Here is a 27,493-nt window from a genome sequence, read left to right on the forward strand (position 1 = left end):
TCTCTTCATCTCCGTCTCCAATTCCCTCTCGCTCCCTCTCTCAATCAGACCGTCTGTCTCTTCAACTGGCCTCCCTCTCGCTCCCCCTTTAAATCTTCTTTCCACGGATCAGGGAGTGTCAATTTGGCAGGATATCTTCTTCTTATTTATTTTTTTATTTTTTAAATTGTAAGCAAAAATAAGAATATATGAATATATGAACGACAGTAACCGAAGCCCATTTGTTGCATGCGTGTGTAGGTGTGTGTATGTAGAAAAAGAAAAAAAAACAAAAACGGAGGGGCGACCAGAATGAGTGTTTTTCAGGGAAAATTCGAGTCGAGAGGGAGGAGGACGGTAGGAGCCGGTGGTTTATTTGTGATCAATACCCAGAGAGAGTCACAGCGGAAACAATCAGGAGTGTTTTTCTACTGGTTAAATGTGTGGAAACTGGAATTGGGACTACATGATCCCTCGCTGCTGAACCAATTCGCAACTGGTCTGTCCATATTTATCCTCTTTGACCATTAGATCTGATGTTTACGGTACATTTTTAAGGAACGCTGTTTAAATCTTTGCCGAGTGGTGGTCACCTTTTCTTTCCGATGTGAGTGTTAGCAATATGAATTTTACATTGAACACTTTAGTATAAAAGCTTCAATTTCTGATTCGGTTTTTTCCACTGAGATTGAGTCACCACAATATATGTCATGCTGAATTGACAGCCTTTCTCCACATAAAGAGCTTTTTTTCCTATGCTCGATTATGCAAATTATTTAAAAGTAGCTTTGCCACTGAAGTCGCTTGAATCCTGAGCAGGCGACATTGAAAAGGCAAACTGTCTTTTAGCTTGAAGAGATCCTCAGATGAAGCTGAATAAATCAAGATGGGCATCTCCTTCTACTGGTGAGGAGTTTAGAGTGAAATCCGCTTGTTGTCAGTCCTTCAGATAATCTCATGAGGACGCGTAAAACGCCAACAGTTTTATTTGGAGGACAGACAGACTAAGGTCTCTGTTTAAACTAAAGTAAAGTGAATTAGCTCAAGAAAACCCCGAGTATCAGTGTCATCGTTACACGCAGGAGGCATGTTAATAACTGCGGTGATGGGCGTAAAGCAAAACAAGCATGAACTCAAGTAAACCTGAGTTAACGCTGCTGACGCATATTTTCATTCATAATAAAGATGAAGATTCAATGCCCTGCATACAGTTCATGGGTGTTCCCAAGAGTCCAATAATTATCAGCTAAAAGGATCAGAAAGCAGGTCGAACCGCCATGCCGTTGGAGCCGCTTCAAACATTCAGCTCAGGTGAATTAATCTTCAGTCCAGACAGAGCGTCTGCATACTAACATGAGATTAAAGCTGCAGTATAAAACTATATTTTTTTAACATGTTTGTTAAAATTGTCGCTATGTCATGACAGTATGGTATCAGATATTCTGTGAAATGCAAAAATCTCCCACTGCTATATAGATACAACCAATCAAAGACAGAAGGAGGGGCTTAGTGCTGTCAATCTCCCTCCATGTGGCGCTACTAATCCCCCCTCTCCGCTTCCTTCTTGCTCGCTGCAGCTAGCGTAGCCCGTCATGGAAGCACAAGCTAGTCAGCATGGCCACCAATGACAGTGGATAAATAGTTTCCCTGTAACTTTAAGTGGTTTCTCCGCCATTAGGACATTTAGCAGCGAGTACATCAGATTGACTGACGGCACAAAGGCACTCCTGGCTCTGATTGGTTGCTTTTAGTCAGGAGTGGCGCATTCAGACGACAGAAGTAGCTCTAGCTAATAGTAGTTCTCTGAGCTACTATGGTCGATCTTATCTGTCTCGTATTACACTGACAAGACATGGTGACAGTTTTAACATTTTTTATAAAAGTTACATACTGCACCTTTAAGCACCAATACTGATAAATTGCCGTAACATTTACATAATGTTTCAGTAAGTTCCACAGCACTGGGGCTAATGTCCAACATTTTAGTACTCACTGACTTCTGTGGCAGCCTGGATTAGATAGTGACCGACTTAGGTATGCCACAGTTGAAGAAAGACAAGACAGACATTGTTTTATGTAAAACTCTATATCTCTTATGTCTCTAGTTGACTTTGGACTACTAAATGTGAGAAGAATCATTGCCTTAATGTGGAAAAAAATTGACCCACCAATAAGAATGTGGGTGAAGAAAATATATTTTTACTTTGTTGGAAAAGCTAACTTTTATTGACAAAGGAAACGCAGAGGAGTTTGAAAATGTATGATGACCTTTGTTGGACCTTTTGAGACACAACAATACATAATTTAATGGAAATCACTGGGTTGTACTTTTTCTTTTACCTGTTTTTTTCTGGAGCATTCTTTTCTTCTCTCAGTCTGGTTTTGTTTACCAACGTTCAAAATGCTAAAAAAAAAAAAATCATATTCTACACTATCTTTTTAAGCCAACAAATCATGGAATGTGCTACAGTTTGACAGAGGTTTTAAATTAAAAAGAGATCCAGACAACTTAAAGACATCGCCATAATTAACAGACACTACTGAAGACTATTTCTTGAATACAAGCAGTGGCTGTGAACAACCCAGATTTAATTTGAACCCAAAGTCATAATGTGTCTGAACAACTTTTAAAAATGTAATGTGTGTAACACGCTAAACAGCACACTAAAGAATCAGCAATAATTAGGTTTAGCGCCTTAAGGTCAGGTTCTACTTTGATTTTCATGTATTAAGAGTACATGTTGACTGATGCTCAAAGTAGCCATCTTGTCTTGTTCACTCAGGGGTTGTGGTTAGTGTGACCTGCTTGGAGTAGCTATGATGCATTCAGTGCCTGCATTTTCAATTTTTTACATTCCAGTCAGGCACCGGCAAGCTAAAAATCCTTTGAGACTCCTGCTTACCAGAATCAGAGAGCGAGAAAGGAAATTTGACTCCATTTTAAAATATTTGAACAATCTGAATGTGATTTAATGCCATTTACTTTGAAAACAAACAAAAAAAACATTAAAAGTTGTACTTTATGTCATGACTCCTGGACTAGTTTTGCTTGCAGAGCACAAAGCCTGCCTTTGTTTCTTGTTATATTTCAGACATTTTTCATGTAGAACTCATCAGCAGATCAGTAAGTAGACATAAATGTCTCTGACAGCAGACAAAAAAAAAAAATCAATTTTTGGGTTCAGACTGTACGATGATGCGGGTTGACGCAACAAGTACAAAGCGGAGGCAAAAACTGATTGGTATGCATCCCGTCGGCCGCGCTTCACAGCCAGCCACACTTCACGAGGATCAAATATTCACGCCGCCACTCATCCGCCTGTTCTTACTTTAAGACGTCTGTCCTCCGAGGACGAAGCCTTGGAATCTAGGAATCCCTAGTTTCTGTGTACGAGAATCCCGGGACTTTATTGTCAAGGTTAAACTTTAGATGTGAGTCATTCTCCCAGAATGCAGATACACATCTGGAGGGATGTTTACAACCAGTCGGGTGAAACCAACACAAAACCCCCGAACTGGAGGAACTGGCTCCGTTCCAGTGCAGCTTTGCGCGCATATATTGTCGCAGGAGACGTCCTCGCCTCCACCTCCATGCGTCTCCTCCATGAAAATCTCATGTAACGAGGCTTTGATGGGATCCTTAGCGCAGCGCTATCTCCTCAGTCAAGCTCGGCGGAAAGTGCTTTGGTAAATATTGAATCGGTGAGTAAATACCGAATCCATGATTGACTGAACAACTCAATCTGAAGACGTGAGCTTCGGCGAGGAGCAGAAGCTCATAAGGCGGCTGATAGGATTACTAAATACCGCTCGCCTGCATCGTCTCCCCGGACTCTGCCCCGGCAGCCTGCAGGCGGGGGGTCATTACTCTAATCTCAATTAAACAATTCTGCACAAGAGGAAACTTGGATGGGGGAAGCACAAAAAAAACAAAAAAACACCTTTCAGTGGCAGATGGCGAAGACCCCATGCCAGATTTTCTGAACTTCTCTAAACTAAATACTTTAGGGGGGGAATTATGTAGAATAATGGCTGTTTTTGTAGCAAATTCAAAAGTTTTCCTAAAAGCAATTCTGCCAGGCGAGAGTAGAACCCGTTTCAGAGGCCCGGGCACAGTCTAAATGAAGATGAGGGTACTTTTGGGACATACTGGCCTTTTTGTACAATCAACTCTGCCAACGTGATCCGAAATACAATCTCAGACAGTGATTGTCCTACTAAATTCACACTGCTACAAGGGTACAAAAGTCCACCCGCTCTGCTCTGATGTCATTTCTGTTGCAAGAGTTGCTATTGGATTGTACAGGATTTCTTTTTTTTTTTTTCTGTGGAGGATTAGATTGACAATCCCGTCACTATGGCTGATCACCATGGCGAGCATTCTGCTGCCGTCTTCAGGTGAAAATACTGATGTGAATAAGCCTAGAAGCCGTGATAAGGTTCTGCCTTAGTCTCTCTCATTCATATTTATCAACATTCAAATAAAGAGTTCTGTTTTGAACAACTGTTTCTGTCTGACCTAACAAGATTGGTTTATTATCTTTAACTCGCCAACATTGTGTTTGTTCGTTATTAGCAAGAATTTCATCTCTGTGTCACCATCAAGCCTCAACTAAGTCATCAGTTTATTTCAAGTACCACCTCACTAAATACTACATCTTTTCACATTTGTATAAGTAATCTTTTTCTAAATATGTCATTTAAAAAAAGTCAACAAAATTATCTTTGAAATGTCCCAGTATCACATTAACTCTATTAAAAATAGAATTATACATTTGTATAGGTAGAAAACTAGCATAAGCAATAGGTAAACGTTTGTTAGTTTCTCATCTTTTCTCAAACAGGAAGTGCTTTTATTTTCTGAATGTTTTTCAGAGCCTGTTCAACACACGTACTGAAATTGTTCACTTTTTTCTTCTTCAATGCAAATCTAGAGTAAACATGTTTCAAGGTACAGTACAGACCAAAAGTTTGGACACACCTTTCTAATTAAAATGGGTTTTCTTTATTTTCATGACTATTTATAAGGCAATAAATCCCACTTATTAACCTGACAGGGCACACCTATGAAGTGAAAACCATTTCAGGTTTCTACCTGTTGAAGCTCATCAAGAAAATGCAGAGTGTGTGCAAAGCAGTAATCACAGCAAAAGGTTGCTACTTTGAAGAAACTAGAATATAAGGGGTATTTTCAGTTGTTTTACACTTTTTTGTTTAGTGCATATTTCCACATGTGTTATTCATAGTTTTGATGCCTTCAGTGTGAATCTACAATATCAATAGTCATGAAAATAAAGGAAACTCATTGAATTAGAAGGTGTGTCCAAACTTTTGGTCTGTACTGTACATTATGCATAACAGAACAAAGAGTAAAATGTGTGAGTGACAGAGAAAATAAAGTGCTTTTACAATGACAGATCACAATGACGTTCACTCAACAGTGAGAAAATATTATATACCTGATAAATAAAGTGCATTTTGTTCTAAATGCCCAAACAGAATTCAGCTTAAAGAGAAACCAGTGTGGTCATAATTATGAACTATTATTTTATTTTTTTAATTTCATTTATTTATGATTGAGGAAATTATGATCGTCTTGAGACACCAGACCTGGACTATGAGTCTAGGTGAATTTTAAAGTATTTGTTTTTGCGATTTAAGTGCCACCAGAGCGTGATGTGCCTACTGAACCTGGATTTCTGATTGGGAATATCAGAAGCGTCCAACATGTATTCCATGTTGGACACTTCTAGGTTAGTATCCAACATGGCCGCCACCACATTACATATCAATAGCTATGTGCTGCTTTGGGCCACATACAATACTCTAATTAAAAGAACATTACAGAAGGGTACATTCTTGTCCCATCTGTGCTGCCTTGCATATTAAATGTAGCTAAAATATCTACTAATCATTAGCAGCTTTGACAGTTTGTATCTCAGTGGCAGATCGAGCATTGTAACATTTTTCTTTTGTGTTTTTAATGCATGGAATAGTGAGAAACCTACTATCATTAGATTTTATAGCTAACAGTAGTTACACCGCAGCTATTAGCGTAGTCCGTCAGAAGTGTTGGACAACTCTCAATGTCCCTCACAGCTCCGATGTTTAAGACGGCGCAAGTTTCAGACTCTAGACAACACACCTGCTGACGCCACGGTCTGACAGCCATGGAAGTAAACAATGTGTGTTGAATTTGAACGGATTTACGAGAATCAATATGCCTTTCGAATGCCAACAATAATTAACCAGTCCTGCTTATTCTGAAGAACTGACCCCCTTCGGCCTCAATATGCTTAAAACAGCACCCGCTTTATTAAAGCAGTCGACATGTGCAAGTTGGAGCAGGAAAACAATTGGGCGTGACCAATTAATTCTTGCTAAATTTTTAGCTTATAGGACCAGACGCTGCAGCAGAACGCCGGGATCATTAGGAGTCAGAAGACATTATTTGTCGCTGGAGGTTTAATGGTTTCAGTTACTGATGGTCACATCAGTTCCTCGACACGTTTCTAAAGAGGATGTCAGCGTCTAAATGAGCGCAGAGGACAGTTCAGGCAGCAATTAAGCGCCGTCCCAAAGCGGCAGCAGAGAGCACGCCGCGCAAACATGAACAGAAAGGAACCCCGTCAGGCACATGGTTTTGCTTTTAACGTTTTATGTGTTTTTTGTCTGATTAAAAGTGATTAAATCATTCAGATGGAGTAGTATACCTTTACCGTTCATGCATGTGGACACAGCATGGACGTTAGAGCAGAAATAGAAGCAATAGCCTCTAAAGATTGCGTAACAAGGGACGCTCCCCATGAAATCAATCGCCATATTAATATCACCCACATCGTTTGACCTGTGCATAATCACAAGCTGTACATCTTTTAAATTAGTCACTGTAGGTACAGCATGTGGACTCTGTACCGTAATGAGAGACGACGGGCGTCATGCATTATAAAAAGCGGCTTTGGCGGCAACGCCGTTGACAATCAGATGTTAATCTGACTCGCTGCAGATTCTGTCAGCATTACATTTAAATTGGATTGTCATTTGCATTTTATTCTGCGATGCTGGACAGATCTGTGTGTCTGAGCATATCCAGCTACAAGACTTTCCCCAGCCTTGCAGCGGCAGGTGGTGAACACAGGGGCAGAGTTTGTGGCAGAAACAGAAAATAAGAAAAAAATGAACTCCACCATCTGACCTCTCAGCTGACAGCAAATTTGTTTAGCCACTCATTAAATATTTGTAAAAGTATTTTGTATGCTTATCAACTTTTTATATTTGGCTATCATATTAGATACACGTGTCAACTTTTGTATGTTTTTGACACGCAGATGAGGAAATCAGAAACCTAACGTCTGGTTGGGTCACCCAAAGAACAGCATCAGAATTTGATTCAGGTCAGGACTTTTGACTAGGACACTCCTGGTTTTGTTTTTCCCCAAGTCATTCAGAAGCAAACTCTGTTCTGGATCGTCGTTCTGCTGCAGAACCAAAAGCGCATTTCAGCTGGAGGTCACAAACGGATAGCGGGACGTTCGCCTTCAGGACATTTTTTGGGAGAGAGCACAAGTCATGATTCCATTTTCCCGCTACAAGTCCCCCCGGTACCCGAGGCAGAAAAACAGCCACGGGCTATCACACTGTCACCGCCATATTTTACACAATATTATCATTTTCTGAAATGCTGTCAACTTTTGCTAGAGCTAAAGAGACACACACCTCTCCAACAGTATAATTTATCTCATTAGTTCTCACAGTATTTCACCCAAAAATCTTTGGGGACCATCAAGAGGCGTTCTGGCGAAACCGAGACAAGCCTTTACGTTTCTTTAGCTCAGCAGTGGTTTTCATTTTTCGGGTCATTTTTGACTCGTCTCTTACGGTGGATTGTTCATAAACAATTTAACTGAGGCAAAGCGAGGCCAGCGGTTTTCGTTGTCCTTGGACGAGTCGTCGTTGCACTTTGGGATCGTTTTGGTCGTTCACTCCTGGGAAGGTTCACTGCTGTTCCTCCAAATGTTTTCACCATTTGGAGTTAATGACTCTCACTATGTTTTTTTTTTTCTTTTAAATTGAGAACTGGCCTGAGTGTGGCTAAAGGAATTGAACTCAGCTGCACCAGTTACTTTGTGCATTCAGGTTGCGTTTATTGGTACCGTCTTCGTCTGATATTTAAATTTGTTCGACAATTTGAAACATTTAAGTGGCAAAAACATGAAAAAAAAACCTTGTAAATAGCAAAACAGGCAAATCCGTTCTCTCACCGCTGTGTATTTCTTGCAGCGACTGTTTAGAAAATTGTTGGGGCAAAGAGAAACAAGTGAAAAGTTGAGGGTTTTTTTCCCCTCTGTTGGACAATTGCTGCTTGTGTGCTGCTTTTAGTTCCTGGCAGCTTTAAAAGCTTTTTCTGAAGACGTGCGGCGGCGATCCAATCTGCACAGAACAGGAAGGGATATATTTTAACACCTGCCAGTCTAACATGAGTAAATGTTTGCAGATTACTCTTCAGAGCCTAAAAAGAAGAAACGCAAGCCTAAAACAGGTGTTGATTCGGTAGACTCGGAGATCGATCTCTGTTTTTTAGCGTTTTATTCTAAAATCCAACAATGTGCAATCACACGTTCAGAGGAATAAGATGTAGCCAGTAGTGAATTTAACACAAGCTGAACTGTAAAAAAAAAAATCTTTATTTTTTACACTTTCCTGTCACATCTACAGGTTTTACGTTTTTTTTTAGACAAAGGTAAGCTTAGTAAATACAAAATGAAGGTTTCAAACAATGAAACTAACACTATCCTGGCCTAATTGCTACTTGTTAGGGATAACTAACTATAGTTATGACTAGTTACAGTTAATTAATGATTTAACAAGATGGTAGGGGTGTTTTCCTGTAACACTAAGTTGATATGATTTGACTTTTTTGTTTTTTCCCCTGCACTTTGCAATCACTCAGTCTGTTTTTGACAGATTTTAAAATTTGGTTGATGACCTGTAACACTAAAGTGTGACAGAAACCTAAGACAGAAGAACTAATCAAGGAGGAAAACACTGTTGTATGACACATTTGTAATTTTATTCTAAAAAAATCAGAAATCTAGTCTCAGTTGTGGTTAGGCTTTATTACCCGACAATCTAATGTTTTTCAGTCGTATTTGAGTAAAAAGTATATCACACCGAGAACATGTTTCCTTATCGTCTGTCCCTTACTGCTGGATCTGAACCTAGACTACTTTTCAGAAAAGAGAGGATCAGCGATAAGGAAGTTGAGCAAAAATAGGTAAGAAAAAAATCCTGTTGACTTTGTTTTAGCTTAGGAAAAATAAAAATAAAAATAAACCAAGTACTTTAACTTTTGTCATGCATAATTAAATGTATTTGTTCGTCTTGGATTTGAAAATAATCATATTATATAGAAATGCACCAGTCAACTGCCTGAGATCAGATTCATCCAATTTTCTAATGAGTTTTCAAGATGAATGTTTCTTTTTCCTTCTATACAACAAACGCTAACATACCAAGAACTTCCGACCGTTTTTCGGTCTGCATCGACATCAACCAAAATTATGCCCTTTCATCCGCGTTTTTTCGAAGCTTCATGAAAAAAATATCAGATAAAATTTAGTACATATGCTTTCATGTATAAATGATCTCTTAATGTATTCATCCGCAGTCAGATTCAGAACCGCTACCTCTATCAAAGAACCCGCAGAACATTTTTCTTCTCCCTCTCTCTCTCTCTCTCTTTTATGTTTTGCGATCCAAGGTTTCATTATTGAAATCAACGGGTCAGACCTAAAAGACGCTGGAAACTGGTAGCAGCTAACAAGTGAGTTGGTTTCTATCCAGCACAAAAGGTACATTTGAGATATGTAAAAAAAAAATAAAAAAGTAAAAAATGTAAGCTGCTTGAAAGGTCCTTTGAAACCAGATGCAGAATTTAAACTCTTGGTTTTTATGTCAGGTTTCCTCAGTTGTCTCTCTTTTGCCATTGGCATCCATTTTGAACATCATTGGAATGTAAGTGCGTGTAGAAAATGTTTCGTTTTGCAAAAGGAATCCTTGTAGGCATCAATGTTATGGCATTGCTTCATTGCATATAATAGATGTGTGACTGCACCTGTCAAAGCGTCATTTAAAAAGACATTCACATATACCGTCTTGTGTTGCAAACAATGTTTAATGTCTCTACTTAAGTGATTCTAACAATAGGTCTTTTTATTACAGTTAACCTAATACAGGCTTTTAAAGATCCAACGCTGAGTTCATTATTGATTTATTTTACTGCCGGTAAGAGCCACTTTGTGTGTTTTGTTTGTTTTTTTTTAACGTATTTTACTTTTTTTTTTCCACCGTAGAGGACATCTTCATGGAGGCTAAAAGGCTTTCGAACAAAATGTCGTCAGACAACTCAGCCCCTCTCAGACAGAAATAATACTGTCTCGCTGCGCTCAAGTGGAACATCCATCACTTTGGCGCTCGACAGCAGTCACTGGCCGGTGCTTTATTTTGATTAAACAGTAAACTAATAAAATGCTACAGCCTTATTTGGTATACAGAATGTAACTTCAATAGCCCCACTGTGTCAGGTTAAGTTCTTATCCCTGTCACTGAGATTATTTATCATTTCGTTTTTGCTCTCAGTGCTCAGGCGCGGCAGTAAAAATGGTATTTAAGATAAAAAAAAAAAAAGAAAGAAAAAAATTCCAGGAAAACAACCTGTCTGCTGGTTGAACATTTCACCATTTGTAGCAAGATGTTCAAGTTAATTACTTTTAATTCTTCTTGTTTATTAAGTACATTTGCATCAGGGGTGATTCTGTCACAGTGGGTAGTTGTCTTGCAATCGGAAGGTTGTGGGTTCAATTCCCGCCACATGTCGACACGCCCATGGGCGAAGCACTCGACCCCCAAGCTGCCTACCGATCTGCATGCCGGTGTATAAATGTGACTATAGTGAGGAGCGCTCTGAGCGGTCACTATGGCTTTGAAAAGCACTACACAAATTTGCATTTAAAACTAGATTAAACATTAGCCGTTTTAAATCTTCAGGTATTAATCACATTGCCTGTCAAAGGAGTAAATACAATGATCTTTCTTTCCTGTAAAATCTAATAATTCACTACGCTTTGGATGGATTAATGCTTAACGAATGCTTTGTTTAGAAGCGTCGTGAGAAGTCGTGACAGAGGGTTTTGTGACACGAAGACGACAGGATATTTTTTTAAGTTTGTCTCACAGAGTCACCCGGCTGCTTTTGATGCCTAGACATGAAGTGAAGTGGAAGTAGTTCTGGAGTTGCCCTGTTATGACCTTTTTTATTATTATTGTTTCACGCCCAGGCAACTTTACAAACTGAAATGCACCTGATGATCTTTCCAAAGTGACCTCAATTTGGACGGTCATGTCATATTGATTATATCAACATTTTGTGCTAGAGAAGAGGTGAAAGTAAGAAAGTAAGTTTAGCTGTAAAAGTCGGGAGATATTAAAAATGGAACAGACAATCATGTTTTCTTATAAATATTTAAATGTACGTTGTGACCATTACATTGGCACATGGTTGGTAACTTTTAAGCGGAGTGGCAAAATAGTGCAGGTGGAGTCAATATTGTTCCAAAAACCTGTTTATTTTTAAGAAATAACTAAAAGTTTTGGTCAATAATATGATGTCATGGAAAACACTGAACTATAAGCTGAATAGTTAATGCCTCAAGGTTTACTATAGGGACTTAGGAGCCAATATTAAAGTGTGTATCTTTATTTGCTATATAACACTGAAACTCCTTCTGGAGTGCCTCGGGGAACAAGGTGTCCTCTTTATAATTGTTCTGTTTATACTAAAGTTTTTGTGGAGCATATTAGGGCAACAAAACATAAAAACACTAAAGTTCTTGTACTGGTTTTGGTTTCAGCTTAAATTGACTTTTAGTTATTATTTACATGAATCTTGCTTGAACTTAATACTAATAGTTTTGAGACTGAAACATCATTAAAAAGAAAACTACGCATAAAAAGACAGAGTTTGCAGTTACTGTGATATTATTTGTTTCTCTTGGTTGACCTTGGCTTCCTGTTTTTGGTGTCCAAACCTTAATGAATCATGTTTCTCCTTCAGTGAGGAAAGACGGATTGAATAACTGTGATTTTTTTAAAAAAAGGGCTCTGATTAATGTGCTGCAACGAAACTGCCATCTCAGACTGCTTGATACACGACACTGTAAGCGAGAAATTTGTCAGGTGCTTTAATAACTGGCCTTAACTGAATGAATACATTTATCCTATGTTATTTGAATGCCACTCCATGCTGTCTTACAGACATTTTTACATTAAATTGTCAGAAGAATAACAGTTTGCAGCTCCGGTTTACAAAGAAGTGAGATTTTTAAGCTTTTGCTCACCTTTTTATACAGAATAAATAGTTTTTGATGTTGCTATGGCCCCAAATCACAAAGTTATGTTTACCTCCAAATAAAGGAGTTCACTGGTTCGTTTGGCAGCATCTGTACTATACGATGAATACATCAAGCCAAAGGTTTTTGCAATTGCATCTCAACTTAAATTTATTTTGTCTATACAGTACTAAGCTAACTGTTAAATGTCTACCAAGATTTACTCATTTTGTGCTCCAGAAGTCTTTGTTACATTTCAAAATAAAGTTCCATAGTCAATAAAAAAAATTCTTTAGTGGTATGGACAACTAGCAGTGTGACATCACCAACACCAGCATCATGTCAATTGTTTGTTTTCATATTTCTATTTAATTTTCATATAAACTTTTTTTATGTTCTATAGGCTGCACAGTTGGTAGCACTGTTGCCTTGCAGCAAGAAGGTCCTGGGTTCGATTCCCAGCCCGGGGTCTTTCTGCATGGAGTTTGCATGTTCTCCCTGTGTATGCGTGGGTTCTTTCCAGGTACTTTCTAAATTCTCCCTAGGTGTGAGTGTGTGTGCACGGTAGTTAGTCACGTCTGTTTCTGTCAGTCTGCGACAGACCTGTCCATGATGAACCCCGCCTCTCGCCCGGAACGTTAGCTGGAAATAGGCACCAGCACCTCCCGACCCCACTAAGGACAAGGGTGTTAGAAAATGGATGGATGGATGAAAAAGTCCTATATAATATTACTGCAACCCGTAATGTATCAGCTAGCAGAACAAAGAGCTCATCCCTTCCACCTCTACTATATCCACTTTTGTGGGTCTCATTTTTTGTCCTTGTAGCTAAAGCTACGACTAGCTTATGTAGCTTCAGCTAGGTGACGCTATATCTTCTTAAAGCTTTGTTCGTTGTGAAATGTTTGACCAACAGATGTCTGCACTCTTCTCTTCAGGTTAACAGTTAGCGAACTTTGACAACAACCGTGCTAGCAAGGCGAAAACATTTTATGACTTATCGTCTTTTAGGGTTTCCCAATTTCAAAACATTTGTTAACTTGCTGAAGACATTTGTAGAGCACTTACTGTGGACTGAAAATATATACTGTATATCTATATCCAATAACATATAATAGAGACAGTAGCTCTCAAGTCCAGTCCTCGAGAACTACCGCCCTGCAACTTTTAGATGCATCCTTACTCCAACAGACCAGGATCAGCTCTGAACAGGCCTGGCAACGATCCATTCATTGATTCAGATGTGTTGGAGCAGGGATGCATCTGAAAGTTGCAGGAAGGTAGCTCTCGAGGACTGGACTTGAGCACCCATGTAATAGACAATGCATCACATTATTTTTGAAAAATAACATTTTCAATTGCGACTTCAGTGATAATTTCATCATCCTCTCCTTGTTTATGCCAACCAGTGCCGTGTGCTTACATGGAGGTGTGGAGATTTGAAAAGTAACTGTAAACAGTGCGTCTGTTCCTTGCAGTGGAAAGCTAAAAAGATACTAATTGTTGTATCATTTTATGCTTTTATTTCTTCAATAAAAGCATAAAATGAAGTGATGTAGCACAAGTCTTCCAATCCTACTTCCAAAGACATGCTGATGAAACAAATTACACTCGTTTTCGCCATGATTGATTCTTCAGTACATTCCTTTAACAAACCCAAATTCACACAGAACCCACCTCACCCTCTCCCTCCCCCATTCCAGTACCTATATTTGCCATCTCAGCCACCGTTGCGCTGTAGGGGCCTTCATCAAAGACGGGAGGGTTGTCATTGATGTCCTGCACCCGAATTATGAACTGTGACGACGGCTCCAGGGCACGTTCGGTCTGCCTGTCGGTGGCCGTGGCGATGAGACGGTACTCATCCTTCTCTTCCCGGTCCAGGGGCTTGGTGACGTGAATGTTGCCCGTTTTCTCATCGATCACGAACACCGAGCCCGCCCCCTCACCTCGCAGGATATACTTGGTGCGGCCATCATTCCTGTCCATGTCAGTGTGGAGCTAGGTGAGAAGAGGCGAGAGGGAGTAGGGGGAGGTCGGGGGGGCAGGCAAAGACGAGAACAGGAATTAGTGGAAATTGAAAATGTAAGGTAGTGAGAGGTGGGGTAAGATAAGAATACAATGGGTGGGAAAGAAAGACAAGAGTAAACACCAGTTAAAAATTAAGATTGTTTTTTCTCCAGACAGTCAGGCAGTGAAGACAAAACAAGCAGATTATCCTCTGCATGCCTCCAGGATATAATGAATTTAAGCAGAAGGAGAGAAAAGAAAAGCAGACAATACCTCGCTCTCCCTCACAATGTTATTTTTTTTAATTATTTTATTCCTTCCTGCAGTTGTTATTTGGTGCTTCATGTTTCTATTTCTGCTGTACTGTATGAGCAGCTGTGGACCTGGATCTCCTTAATCTTAAAAATATCCAGTACACAAACTCCGCTGCTCACACTTTGAGCCCTTCTTCGGTTCCCAGCAAGAGTGGACAGAAAAACTGTTTGTTCACAAGCGGGGTGCTGGAGATTTAATGAAAGCGCCATATCGAAGGGATAACGAACAGTAGGCCAATCAATTATTCCCTAATAGGTGTCTATGAGTGAGACTGGAGGGCTGCGTGGCGGTGGCGCGTTTGGTATCGATCACAACCCCCGTGTTGCGTTTTATTGGATCAGCGCCTGGCGGGACGGCAAAGCGACCGGCATCCTCTCACGCGGGGAGAGGTAACATCAGGGAAGGCTCCACGCCGTCCTCGGCCCCACAACGAGAGAGACGAGTCAGCGGGACACGGCGAGCGCATCCAGATTCAATCTCATTACCCCCCGCTCTGACATGGATGGAATAGCAACTGTGACCAAAAAGATAAATAAATAAAAAATAGAAAGAAAGCGGTAAATTAGCCCCCACTCTCAAGTGAGTGTGACACTGTGACTTCAGATGCAGAGGAGATGCGGGGAGAGGCAGCTGGGCTACGAGGAAGAGGGTTTAGCTGGGGGAAAGCATTGTTGCGTGGCAACAGCTAAGCTAAATGAAATGAGAATGGATACCGTGAATGCGAATGTTCATTTACTTTGAGGACTGCCATTTTTCACAGGGGGTGTTGGGGCGGGATGGCTCGGCTTCGCCAGCTTCCTGAGGTGCAGACGATGAGCACGAATGTTGACAAGGTTATTTGTACCAAGCAGAGACTTCAGGTCCAGAATTTTAAGTGAAAGCTAAAGAAAGTAGAATCGCTACATATCTAATAAACATCCCATTTTTGTCAAATACTTGAAGCCATAATTAGCTTGCTCATTAACATTTGATAGGGGAATGCGGGCTGCACAAAATGGTTGATAGTTATTTTTAACACTTTTTCTCATCCTGAGAAGTCTGCTAGAGATCACGATAGACCAATGCCTGGCTGCCATTATTTGATAATTGTTTGATCGGTAACTAAAACTTTGTGTGAATATGGCCTTTGTAGGTAGCACTGTGCACAACACTCTTCAATGCAGAAGTTGCCACTACAGGAAGAAGACTCAAAAGAAAAAAGTTCAAAGGTCACCAGATAACAGAAAGTATTACCACTTTCTCTGTTCTATCTTTTTGAAGTAGGGGTTAGCATAGGACAGGCTAAACTAGTAAATATTGTTAGGAAAAATAAATGAAAGAGAGGTTCTGTGGACTGTGCAGAGAATACACACAGAGATTTTGAGAATTTTCTACAAAACAAACACAAATAGACAATAGCTGGAACAATCCTGTTGTTCTCTGTTTCTTGTATCCGTTTTGCTGTTGATGGTGGGTTTTTTACAAAAACAGCTAGTAGCCGGCGGCTTTCTACTTTTCCAGCACAGAGCACATAGAAAACATTAGCTATGATGAGAAGCTTGCCTCCAAGGTGATTTGGCCTAAAAGAAATATTTCCAACAGAAAACAAACTAAAGTTTTGGATTGTCATCCCAGCAGCTCTGTACTTCAGTTTTCCGTACCCGTCGGACACTTCAACAACTCGGTGAAATGAAATGAAAGGCTGTGGCAGACTTCCATAAACACTCCAACCTCTCAACTGTGGACAAAAGTATGCAAGATCAATTTTCTGGAAATGGTTTCTGAAAGACAAATTCCCCAATTACAGAATTGTTGCTTTCGTGTGCATCGGCACAAGTGTGTGAGGCCCATCAGCAGGTGGCGCTGGACGGCAAAATGGTTTTATTGTTGGTACGAGGAAAGGGCCTCTGACGGGAACTACTCACATAAAATGAATTTGGAAATGTATTTACACTGAGGTGAACTTTTCCACAATTTTTCATGTCTCAACTGCACACTTCACCGTTGTATCGATTTTATGTTGACAGACGAACACAGAGTGGTGCAAAATTGTCAAGCCAAAGTAACAGGATGCACAATTTCCAATAAACTGTGCAAATAAGAATTCAAAGGCAACGGGAGGGGATTTCCATTCAGACCTCTAAACTCTGATAGTGCTAAATAAAATAAAACAAAGTGCAATCATTTTGCTTTAAAAGTCCCTAATCAGTAATACTTAATCTCTCTGCTCTATCTGCTCTTTTCTCTGATGGTAAAGCGGGTGCTTAGCAGGTAAAGTTATCAAGATACATAGATATTTTTTATGCTCACATTTTTCCCTTATTAGTGTCTGTTTATCTTTTTATTACTTTTATTGTATTATCTTTTGTTCTAAAGCAGGGGTCTCAAACTCCAGTCCTCGAGGGCCGAAGTCCTGCAACGTTTAGATGTGCCTCTGCTGCACCACACCTGAATAGAATAATTAGGTCATTAAGGCTCTGGAGAACTTATGTACACAAGGAGGAGGTAATTAAGCCATTTCATTCCAGCGTTTTGTACCTGTGGCACATCTAAACACTGTAGGACAGCGACCCTTGAGGACTGGAGTTTGAGACCCCTTTTCTAAAGGAAGGATTGGGCCATGTTGAGAGCACACGTCTCGACTTGTCACAGCATCGCATTAAAGATGCTCTATTCCTATGTCCTGCTAAGTTCTAGCAGCACGAAGGTTTGCCTGCAAGTACTGTATCAGTGTTGTGAAAATAAAGGAGGTGCAAAAAAAAGAAACTATAATTAATGTCATTATTTACACCTTCGGTACCCTGCTGTGCTCTGCCAAAACTGTCTAATATGTTAAGAAGGATAGTCACCCTTTAGGCTCTGGTTCTACTCTGGGTTTTTCTTTGTGTCAATAGTGAGAATACCACTGTTTTTTTTTTTCTTCCCTTTTTCTAAAAAAGCATTGTATTAGGTTTCACCTTTTTTTTAAAATATAAATTGGTGCTATATTAATAAAGCAGAATTGAGCTGAACTGAATTGATTTTCTCTCCCCATCGGGGACCTGGTTGCAGACTATCCATCTGCTGTTGAGCCCACACCAAACAACAAAGACAAGACTTAATATTTTTACAGTAATAAAGCAGATGAATTGTCTCTCCGTGTGCATTTGTTTTTATGGGAAGTCCTGGTTCAATACACCAGCCCTAACTGAGCGAGAGCTGCAATCGTTCAGGACAAAAATGAGGCCTATGCCTCATTTTCGCTCTACGAAGAAAAAAAAGCAAAGCAAAACTGCACCAGAGAGGCCAAGAAAATCCAATGAAACGCTGAACAAAACTCACCTGCTACGTTATTTAGCACCGCTTTTTATGTTAACATAAGTAGAATCTTGGTGCATTTAAGCATCTAGAGGTGGTGAAGACTCCTTGCTGAAGTTTAAACCAAACATCAGAATATCGGTGAAAAATGGTCTCTCTCACCGAGGTCATGGATACAGGTAGTTGTTGCCTGGATCAATAACTAATCGCTCGGATCAATAACGATCTGGTCAGCAGACCACAGTTTGTTTGGCCGAAAGGTTGTGCGTCTGTCTGACCAGGTGGTGAGTGCCAGAGGAGTACCACAGGGACCTGTACTGTTGCTATTCATTTCACTACGCACACCTCCTGTCATCGGCTAAGATGAAGGTATACTTGTGTCCTTTGGTCATTTGTTTTGGTCAGGAACAAAAGTGTACTTTATAATATTTTTTTGTTGTGGTTTGCTTCCATATTCTGTTTTTTTTTTTTTTTTTTAAGCGGACCATCATTTGAAAATAAAGTCGCACCGGTGACGATCCAACGTGACTCCCATGACGGTGGTGGGACAGAGCCCAAAAAAACAAACGTGGAAAACCTGCGTGTTGCATTTCTGCGGTACACATTTGCGCTGTTATTCCGAATAACAGCACAACAATTTAAAATGTCAAGAGCAGCTCATTCTACGTAAGTTTTATGATATTTTACAAATTTTAGAACGGCGTAGGCAAATGCGTGCTCCAGGCTGACTGAGACAAGATGCTTTGCGCTTTCTGACCCACAATATGCTGCCAGTAGCGTTTCTAAGCAGAAAACAGAGAATCGGTTACAGAGAATTGTACTAACTTAATGTCAATAAGTACAATAAGTGCATGCAGTAGTTGCGTTAGCAACACTTAAGGGCTCGTTTTTATCCAAATGTCTAGTAACCGTGGCTTGTGCAGTCAAACAAATATATATTTCCTGTAAGTTCAGATCAAAGTCGGTCTGTATTCACACCAAATGCGAACTACACCAAAGTTTGTTTGGAAGCGGACTGAGAACATTTCAAAAGAAGAATGGGTCTTGGTCTGGTTGTTTGGTCCGCAGCAGGCTTGAGTGTAGTCACACCTGCACAAAAGGTCCGGGGAAATACACTCTGGTCTGTTTAAAGCGGACCAAATGTGAACACACCTCTAGACGACAAACTGGAGGTGCAACAGTAAAGCTACAGAGCAGACGGCATCTACTTTGAAAGCTTGTTCCTTCGGTATTTTCAGAAAGATGCTGCATATCATCTATAAGTTTGTCGTAATGAGTTCAATCCTTTCAGACATCATCTGTTGGAAAAAAAACTTAGAAAAAGCTCAACAAGAGGATAAATAAGGTTGATTCTGTTTGGGGGACAGCTGATAATTGCATAAAAAGGAATGCTTCATAAAATAAAGAACATTAAAAAAATAACAATGAGCATCCTCTTCATTAGACTGTGTTTTCAGTCGGAGGCTTTACATTTGCTGTAATACAGACCACTACAGGAGGTCATCACAATCTATAGTCACTTTTTGGAGAAGAAACTTAGACAGTTTGAGTTACAACATTTATTTTCCCTTTGGGACTGAAGTGAGTCTTTCAGAAACTGCTGATCAACTGCAATTTTCAAGCACGATCCTCTTGGGATTACTAAGAAACATGTCCAAAAAAGGAGAAAAATAAAAAATAATCTGACAAGCTGCATTTGTGTGAACACAAAAAAAAAGCCTGATGATGTCAGAGGTCAACGGAGAATGGGCAGGCTGGTTCATGAAGATAAAAAGGTAGCGGCAACTTAAATAAGCGCTTATTACGGGGAATGTGACAAGATCTCAGCGTGATATTTCACATCATAGTGAAGTCAGTCGCAAGAAGCACCACTACTTTCCTGTCAGCATGTGACTTTATCTAGTGGAAGGGATTATTATGAGATGTGAAAGAGAGTGATCGTTGCTTGAAACTCTGCTGGATCTACACTTAACACTCCTGTTTTCAGGTTAGAAACGGAGTTGCTGCTGCTACAAAAGCCTCCGACAAGCTTCCACACGTTGAAAATTAATCCTGGGCAACGTTTTTGGACCAAACAATTCAAATAAATGAACATCGAGGGCTAGTTCACTGTTTTTTAATGAAAGATTTCTTGGGTCTTTTAATACCAACAAAGTTTTATTTATTTATTTTTTTAAAAATATCTCTGCCAAGCCGGGTCAAATTATCTCAAATTGGGTGTTGGGGCCACTGTACTCCACTGGTCTCTACAATCACAGGATTTCAATGCAATAAAGCAACGTCAGATTGTGGTGAAACGGGAGATCCTCGTCACGGACATGCTGCCGACAAACCAGCAACCGCCCGATGCCGCCTTGTCAACATGGAGCAAAGTCCTCAAGGAATTAAAACATTTCTCTAACGCAAAGGGAAATCTAACCCAGTACAAGAAATAAGTACCTAATAAAGTGGTTGGTGATTGTAGTCAACAGCTCCTGTCTGAGAAACAGACTCATGTCATCATCTTTTACTTTTCTTCCTTTACAAGTCATTTCATCAGGTCCATCACCGTTACCCACTTGGTGTGCGTGACGGTTTCTGTTTTGCTCTTTTAAAAGATGTCCTACATTTTTGACTCGGACTAATCTAAAGTAACGGGTTCCTCTCGTCTACAGAGGAGGCCATCTGGGGGCAATTGGCCAAAACATCCGGTGGGTCAGGACCACCAGAGGAGCCTGGGTTCTCTTCCTCCTTAACAAAAAGCCATTAACAATCAAAGTCTTAACGGCCCTGCGGCTTAACGAGGAGACTTAACGAGCTTCCTAATGAAGCCCCGGCCATCATTACCTCACTGAGTGGTGGCAGTGCTGATTGAAAGCACAGCTAAGAGTCATTCTGGAGCAAAAGAAAAAAAAAAAAAGCTCAACCTAAGTAAAAAACAAAATCCATTTAAGGTTGACCTCTCACCCGAATCTCTGCCTCCAAGATTAATAGGAAATTATATCAAGGGGAGCAAAAGGAATAACGGCGACGGATGCTTCACGGTCCTCAGAACTGCTAAGCTTTTAGAGAGCAAAAGTAACAAAACTGTATTTCATTAAACAACACCGGCCATCACCATATATCACATCCTCTCAGTGAGAAAAATGCCAGATCTCATAAATCCCACGTTTCATATCCCCCCCTTGATATATTATCGAATACATCAAGAGCCAAACAGTGTGAAACCACTGGACACAAAAGCCAAATTCTCCGCTCGGAGAATGATTTAAACCTGAGAAGCGGCTGTTTCCATTTTCTCTGACGCCATTGTGAATGCGACACCCTGTCTCTCCCTCTCTCCCCAGAACCCTAAATCTCCTCAATTATTTATATTATCATAAGGTAATATGCTTATACTCATAAACTCGATTTCGCATTTTTGTAATAACCATAAATCACAAAGTGAGAAGGAAAAATACTCTCTGCCAACCTCTAAATTACCTAAATAACTAATATCCCATACACACAATTTCACATTTATGCTGCACAATAAATCATAAAAACACCAAGAAAATGTGTTTTCTTTTTTTTCTCCCACAGATGTGCATTAACCTAATGAATGTGGATGTTTTCCCCACAAATTCGGCATGTTTGCGTGCGTTTGCGCGTGTACGTGTGTGTGTGTGGATGCTGTTATTGTGCAGACAAGGTTACACAAGCATGAGAAGTAACTTTGTGGAAAATCATCTGGCAGCCTGTGTGAAATGCCAATGGGCAAATAGCAGCGACGCGGGGCACCGCTGATCCCTGTGATTGGCAGCGGGGTTCATATTCCCTTAACGCATCGGGGAAAGTTTGCAAGGGCAAGCCGGCAGGTGTGAAAATATCTCGACTATCTCGTAATCTCCCTCAGCAAGCCTCAGAGGAGAGGAAGGCCTTTTCATCTTCCCCTTTTTGGCGAATTCAAAAGAGCCGGGAGCCTGCGGGACAACCACGACTGAATTGTGGCGGACGCAAAGCTGGGCGAGGTGAGACTCGGCCAGGACCCGTCGGGCGGCGCAATCGATTTAAAGCGGGTCCCCCCTATTCAGAGACACGACCGGAGAAAGCCGACCGTTTAGGAAAAAACGGCAGAAATATTTTTTCGGGGGACAGGGCCCAAAACGACTTCCGACAGCCAATTTGAAATGAAACCATGCCCCGTGGCCAGTTTACCTTCTTCCATCCTATCAAATGCTTTTTTTTTTCTTTTTTCTTTTTTGCTTGAGGCTGTGTGTAAATTTTCCATGTCCACATTTGAGTCAAAGTGAGCTTTATTGCTGCTGGAAATTTTAGCAAGAGACTTGACAGGTGAGTGTATCTGTGTGGGCGGCGGTGTGTGTAACTTTCAAGAAACCAGTGTAATGACTCTGATTCTTCTTCTTCGGGCTTGGCAAAAGCTCTGCTTGGCACAGTTACAGCCCAGAGTGAACAAGCAGCCAACGCGTGACTAAGAACCTGTGTGTGCGTGTGCGCGCGTGTGTGTCTCTGAGTGCCAACAGCAACTGACCTAGAGATGAGCAAGCTGACCTATAGAGAGTTCAGAGCCAAGAAGATGGAATATCAGCTACTGAAGCTCAGGCTTAGATGGACAACTATGCCGTCTAAGAATTCAGTTGTGAAGAGACGCCATCAAAATGTAACAGTTAGCTTTCAAATTCATCACGATTTTATTGAAATATGCGGGAAATATGCAACATTCTTTGGAAGAAGCTGAACCCTTTGCACAAGAGTGGAGTCAAGAGTATAAGTGGATAGTAGACATGCATTTTGATTTTTCTTTTTTTTATTGCTGTTTCAAATAATAACATTCTGTTGGTAAGAGAGCTAAAGAGTTCAAAAAAAGAATTTGCTTCGCTGTACTGGAAATAATGCATGACAATTAAAGCCAATGCCAACATGGACAATCTGGCCGTTCAAGGAACTTCACTATGAAAGAAGACTCCAAGAAACCCTTCAATCAGTCCACAGGACTCACAACAGGCAGGCTCTTACCACTGAAGATACCAAAGTGCCTGTGTGTACACTTAGAAGGATATGGCAAGGTGCAAAAAATCTTGAAATCAGAATAAAATTTGCCAGCAGACAACGCAGACAGATATCAGAACTTCTGCAATATAGTCCGTCAGACAGTTGATTCTGGCACCAGAATAAAGGACATTTTTGTCATAAACTCAACATAATATCTCACAGATGAAGGTGATGAGAATTTTCTTCAGTCTGACTTCATAGACTCTTAAATACCTACACGAAGTTTCTCACTAAAACTATTTCAGTCAAAGGGTGTGACACACAGAGGGTTAGGTGTCACTTTTACTTCAGTCATATAAACAATTGTTCATTTAATCATTTATGTTAAACACTTAAAACAGGGTAAAATGTTTGTTGTTTAAGTGCTGCTTGGTCATTTACTTTTGAGAACACTTAATATCTAATGGGCTGCTCTTATTCTGCTTCGAATGACTGTATATATTTACGCCGAGTGATGAGTCCCATGTGAGCCTCAGACGTGCTGTGTATATTAACAGTAGCATGAATATGCAGATATTTCCATCTGTGATTATAGATGAAGCTGATACAGCTAAGCAAGACTGGAACGACATTTTAAATCGCCCAATTTGTAAGAAAATTAATTTACCGTCAAAAGCTACAATTATCTTTTCCGTATCAAATGGATATCTGTGGCTCTTCCTCGTGATTCTGAATCTTCAGCATCATTTTTGCACTTTTTTTTTTTTTAAGTCTTTCCATTTTCATACTGCTGCTGCAGTTTTCTTTCATGCGGTGCTTATTTCCAGACTGTAAATGTGTGTAAATCAAGAAATCCAGCACTATTATCTTAATGAATAGATTACTTTAACTTTTTGTACAACTTTTCAAGAGGTGGTTAGATCTAGCTCCACTACAATATGAGAGCGGTAAAATATTTAAAGCAAGTTGTCCAATCCACTCTGCTCAACTGCTCAGGTTTTTAAATTCAAACATTGTTTCCTGGTTTGCTGGGTTTTATATTTAATACATGTAATAAATGCATTTTTTGATGCTAATTTCTAGTAAATTTCACACAATATGTTAACACTAAGAGCATCTACACAGTAACTCTCACTTCTACTTCCTACTATTCCTGAATCACTTCATGGAAAAAACAAGCAGCTTCATTTTATCGATAAGATTTCAGATTTAGTTGAACAGTTCAAACAAAACAGGATCAGTCAAATCAAACGTTAAAGAACCAGAATAAAAGAAAAAAGATCGATGTAGCAGTTGGTGAAACTTACTTTAAAATCAAGTCATCATTTAAACATTAATCTGACTAACAAATAAAGAAACAGAGCAAACCAGGCAACCTTGTGGTGAAATGTTAACATCCTGAAGTTTGAGTGAAATATATTAATATCACAATAATATATGGACTTCTGAAGTCCACCTACTAAACTCCTTCAGTCATTATGAGAAACGACACAAACACACACAAGTTTTCACACTTTAATCCAAATGCCCCGCTCTCCTCTTTCATCACTGTGGGTACACATAACAAAAACACTTTTCCAATCAGACATCAAATGGCTCAGATCAGAAAACTTGTCAGACTATAAGGGCCACTTGTGACTACAGAGGGAAAGCAGGTTTTCAAATTCCGTCTGAAATTTTAATCAAACTCTGTTTCGGAGTAGATGTGGGCTGTGAGGGAGATTTCCGCTCGTCGCCATTGAGAACCCCGACGTCCCGCTTCCTGTCCACTTGTCTTAGTGCTTTTTAAATCCTTTATGAAGAACAGCAGTTAACTTCTTTACCGTCGATCCAGCATCGATTTGGCATTGATATTTTGGAAAGCTAAGACACCGTCAGTAATTCAGTTGCGGTGTGGACATGTTGACCCGTTCTTCTTTGATCCAATTCAGGAAGTCTCTGGAGGGCAATGCTTGTAGCCTTCTTAACACACACACACGCACACACACTCACTAAATGTCTCCGTGTTGCACTCAAGCACTTCCTCTTACTCACACACTTCCTAAAAGAGCATCCATTATTCATTATTATTAGACTTTTCCTTTAGTGCCATGAGATGTTCAATGCATCTTGCCACTGTTCTCTTCCTCCACAATACATTATTCAAAACTAAATTTTGCTTTTAGCCTCAGAGTATGCAAATCTCCCTTTTGATTATCATAATCAGCTGATGTACGAGGAGCAGTGTGTGTGTGTGTGTGTGTGGCAGCCAGTCAGACGACTGTTTGTGTTCTGTTGCTTCAGAGCGCCAGTCGAGCATCGTTTACTTTGTGCCCGCATTTTTAGCCTAGAGAGACAGGCTTGAGAAAAGGCCACTGGAGGCCTGACTGTACGTTTAAAGGGCAACTCGCCCACATATGTGGTGCCCTGCGAGACACCGCTGGGGGGAATATTTTATGTCGCTGGGACGCGGGAGTCAGAATGTCTGTGTGGAAAATGATGGAAAAAATGTGCTGTAATGATAGAAAGTTTTAAGCTGCAATGCAAAAACCTAAAAGCAAAAAGAGAAAGGGTGTTGAATGTAAACAGATTATTTTGACTGGTTGGTCAGAAACTCAAAAATGGGTCTCGCAAGTCTCACAAAAGGTTAAAGAACCCATTTAAAACATATTTCAATATATTTAAAGGAATGGTTTTATGTATTTTCCATGAATAGAGTCTCATTTTACACCACAATCAAGTAACTTTAGCTTAAGCAGTTGGAAAAATGCGGCATATAATCAAACATAACAGAAAACTAACTTTGTAATTTCACACCTTGAAATTGGGCCACTATCTCTTTAAGAAGCTCCTACTCTAACACTCCCCCGTAAGTACGTCATCACAACAATGTTTCTCATTGTGCTGTTTGCATTTGTCCTATGGCGCGTTGTCTGAGAGTCTGCTGATAAGCTCAGCAGACTCTCAGCTCCACCTGGTGTTTGCTCATTGCTGCTACCGCTAGTCTGAAGGAGCTCAGTGAAGAAACTGAGGGGGAGTGTTGCTCTACGAGGTATAAAATGTGTTGGACACTACAGCTCCAAAGGGGAGCTGCATGTAAATAGGTGGCGCTTTGTGGGAGCAAAGCGCCACAAAGCGCTTTGCTTTGTGGCGCCACAAAGCAATGACAGAAGGAAATAACATTATAACATGACATAAAGCTCAGAAAAGTTAATTTGACATTATACTGGCCCTTTAAAATGAAACTGGCTTCTTTACAGACATACTAGCTATTGTAACATGTAACCAATTTGTGTAACTTACGAACAGATAAGTTGAGAAATTTAGATTTCAAGTGTTCTAGTTACAATTAGTCGTCTTGCTAAGTTCAACCATATTGTCAAGAAAAATAAACAGACTATTTAATACAAAATTAAACAGAATATTATTGTAACTTTTTTTTCATCCTTATTATATCAGGTAGTGTGTTTTCTTTTAGTCCAGATTTCTTATTGTTCAGTTCCTTTCTTTAGTTCAGTATTTGAAATTTAAGTCAGTCAGTCAAGTCTTTGTCAAATTCAATGGCCATGTGTTTCTTTGGATCCAAAATCTTATCTTAATCCAGTGCAAAGCAGGCAGCGGATCCAGCAGGTCCCAGGTCTTGGGTTGAAACCTGGAGCTCAGCACATCCAATCCAGGCCAGCGGTGGTGTGCAGCTGGACAATGTTCCAAGTTGAATGTGGTTCTAAAAAAAAAAAACCAACCTGCATATATATAGAACTTAATTAACTATTAAAGTCCAAAAGTATGCAGGAGTAATAAATCCCATTTATCACAAAAAATTATATTTAACTAATAGCAAGCTTGCAAAACAAAAATATATATCACTGTATGCAAACCATTATAAGTTTGTACATAACAAAAATGCAATAAATTAAAAATCATTCTAATATTCCAATGTGACACATTTCTCCGATTGGTTTTATGTTTCTTTTTCTTGTCGGAACACACGAGCAGTTAATGCCTGTGACCATTTAGCATGAGCTTCATTTCAAGTTGCAAAAATACATCACAACACTCACCGGAGAAAATCACACTTATCTTCTCTTCTGTCCACCGTTACCGGAATTCATCAGAATTGATCATATAACTTCTTTCTTTTCTCTCAGCTCAGCACAACGTGCTGCAGCCAGCTGCTGTTCCTTCTTCTACTCCTATTTTTTCTCTACTGTCTAATCCAGAGTGTAAACTCACAAGCCACCTACTGGCGGTTTCTGGTAGCAAACGAAAACCCAAAATTAAAATAGAAACCGATTTTCTGGTGCATTAAATTACAAGACAAAATCCAATAGAAACTAAATATAAAATACTACTAACAATAATATTACACACATACAAGGGGGTTACCAACAGAAAGCTAAACTTTGCCATTTGCTAGTCATTTTACTTCAACCTTACTTTTAGGGTACAAAAAGAAACAGCCTGGTATATGAAGTCAAGCCACATATAATTCATATAATGCAGTTAATTTCAAGTAATAATGCAATTTTTGCTACACAAGCCAACCCAACTGTATAGATTCACTTTTAGGTTAAAAA

The 27,493-nt window shown here is 39.9% G+C and overlaps 1 protein-coding gene across 3 annotated transcripts in view; it reads right to left on the minus strand.

The window, feature by feature from the left end:
* cdh24b (cadherin 24, type 2b) overlaps positions 1-27,493 on the minus strand; it is a 226,333-nt gene that overhangs the window by 96,651 nt on the left and 102,189 nt on the right. For all 3 annotated transcript variants that reach the window (XM_032565534.1, XM_032565533.1, XM_032565535.1), the window contains one exon: positions 14,072-14,366. In XM_032565534.1, the coding sequence (XP_032421425.1) occupies positions 14,072-14,366 (295 nt within the window). The remainder of the gene's footprint in view (positions 1-14,071; positions 14,367-27,493) is intronic.

This window comes from Xiphophorus hellerii, chromosome 6, assembly GCF_003331165.1.
Source record: "Xiphophorus hellerii strain 12219 chromosome 6, Xiphophorus_hellerii-4.1, whole genome shotgun sequence".
In the NCBI taxonomy this organism is placed as follows: domain Eukaryota; kingdom Metazoa; phylum Chordata; class Actinopteri; order Cyprinodontiformes; family Poeciliidae; genus Xiphophorus; species Xiphophorus hellerii.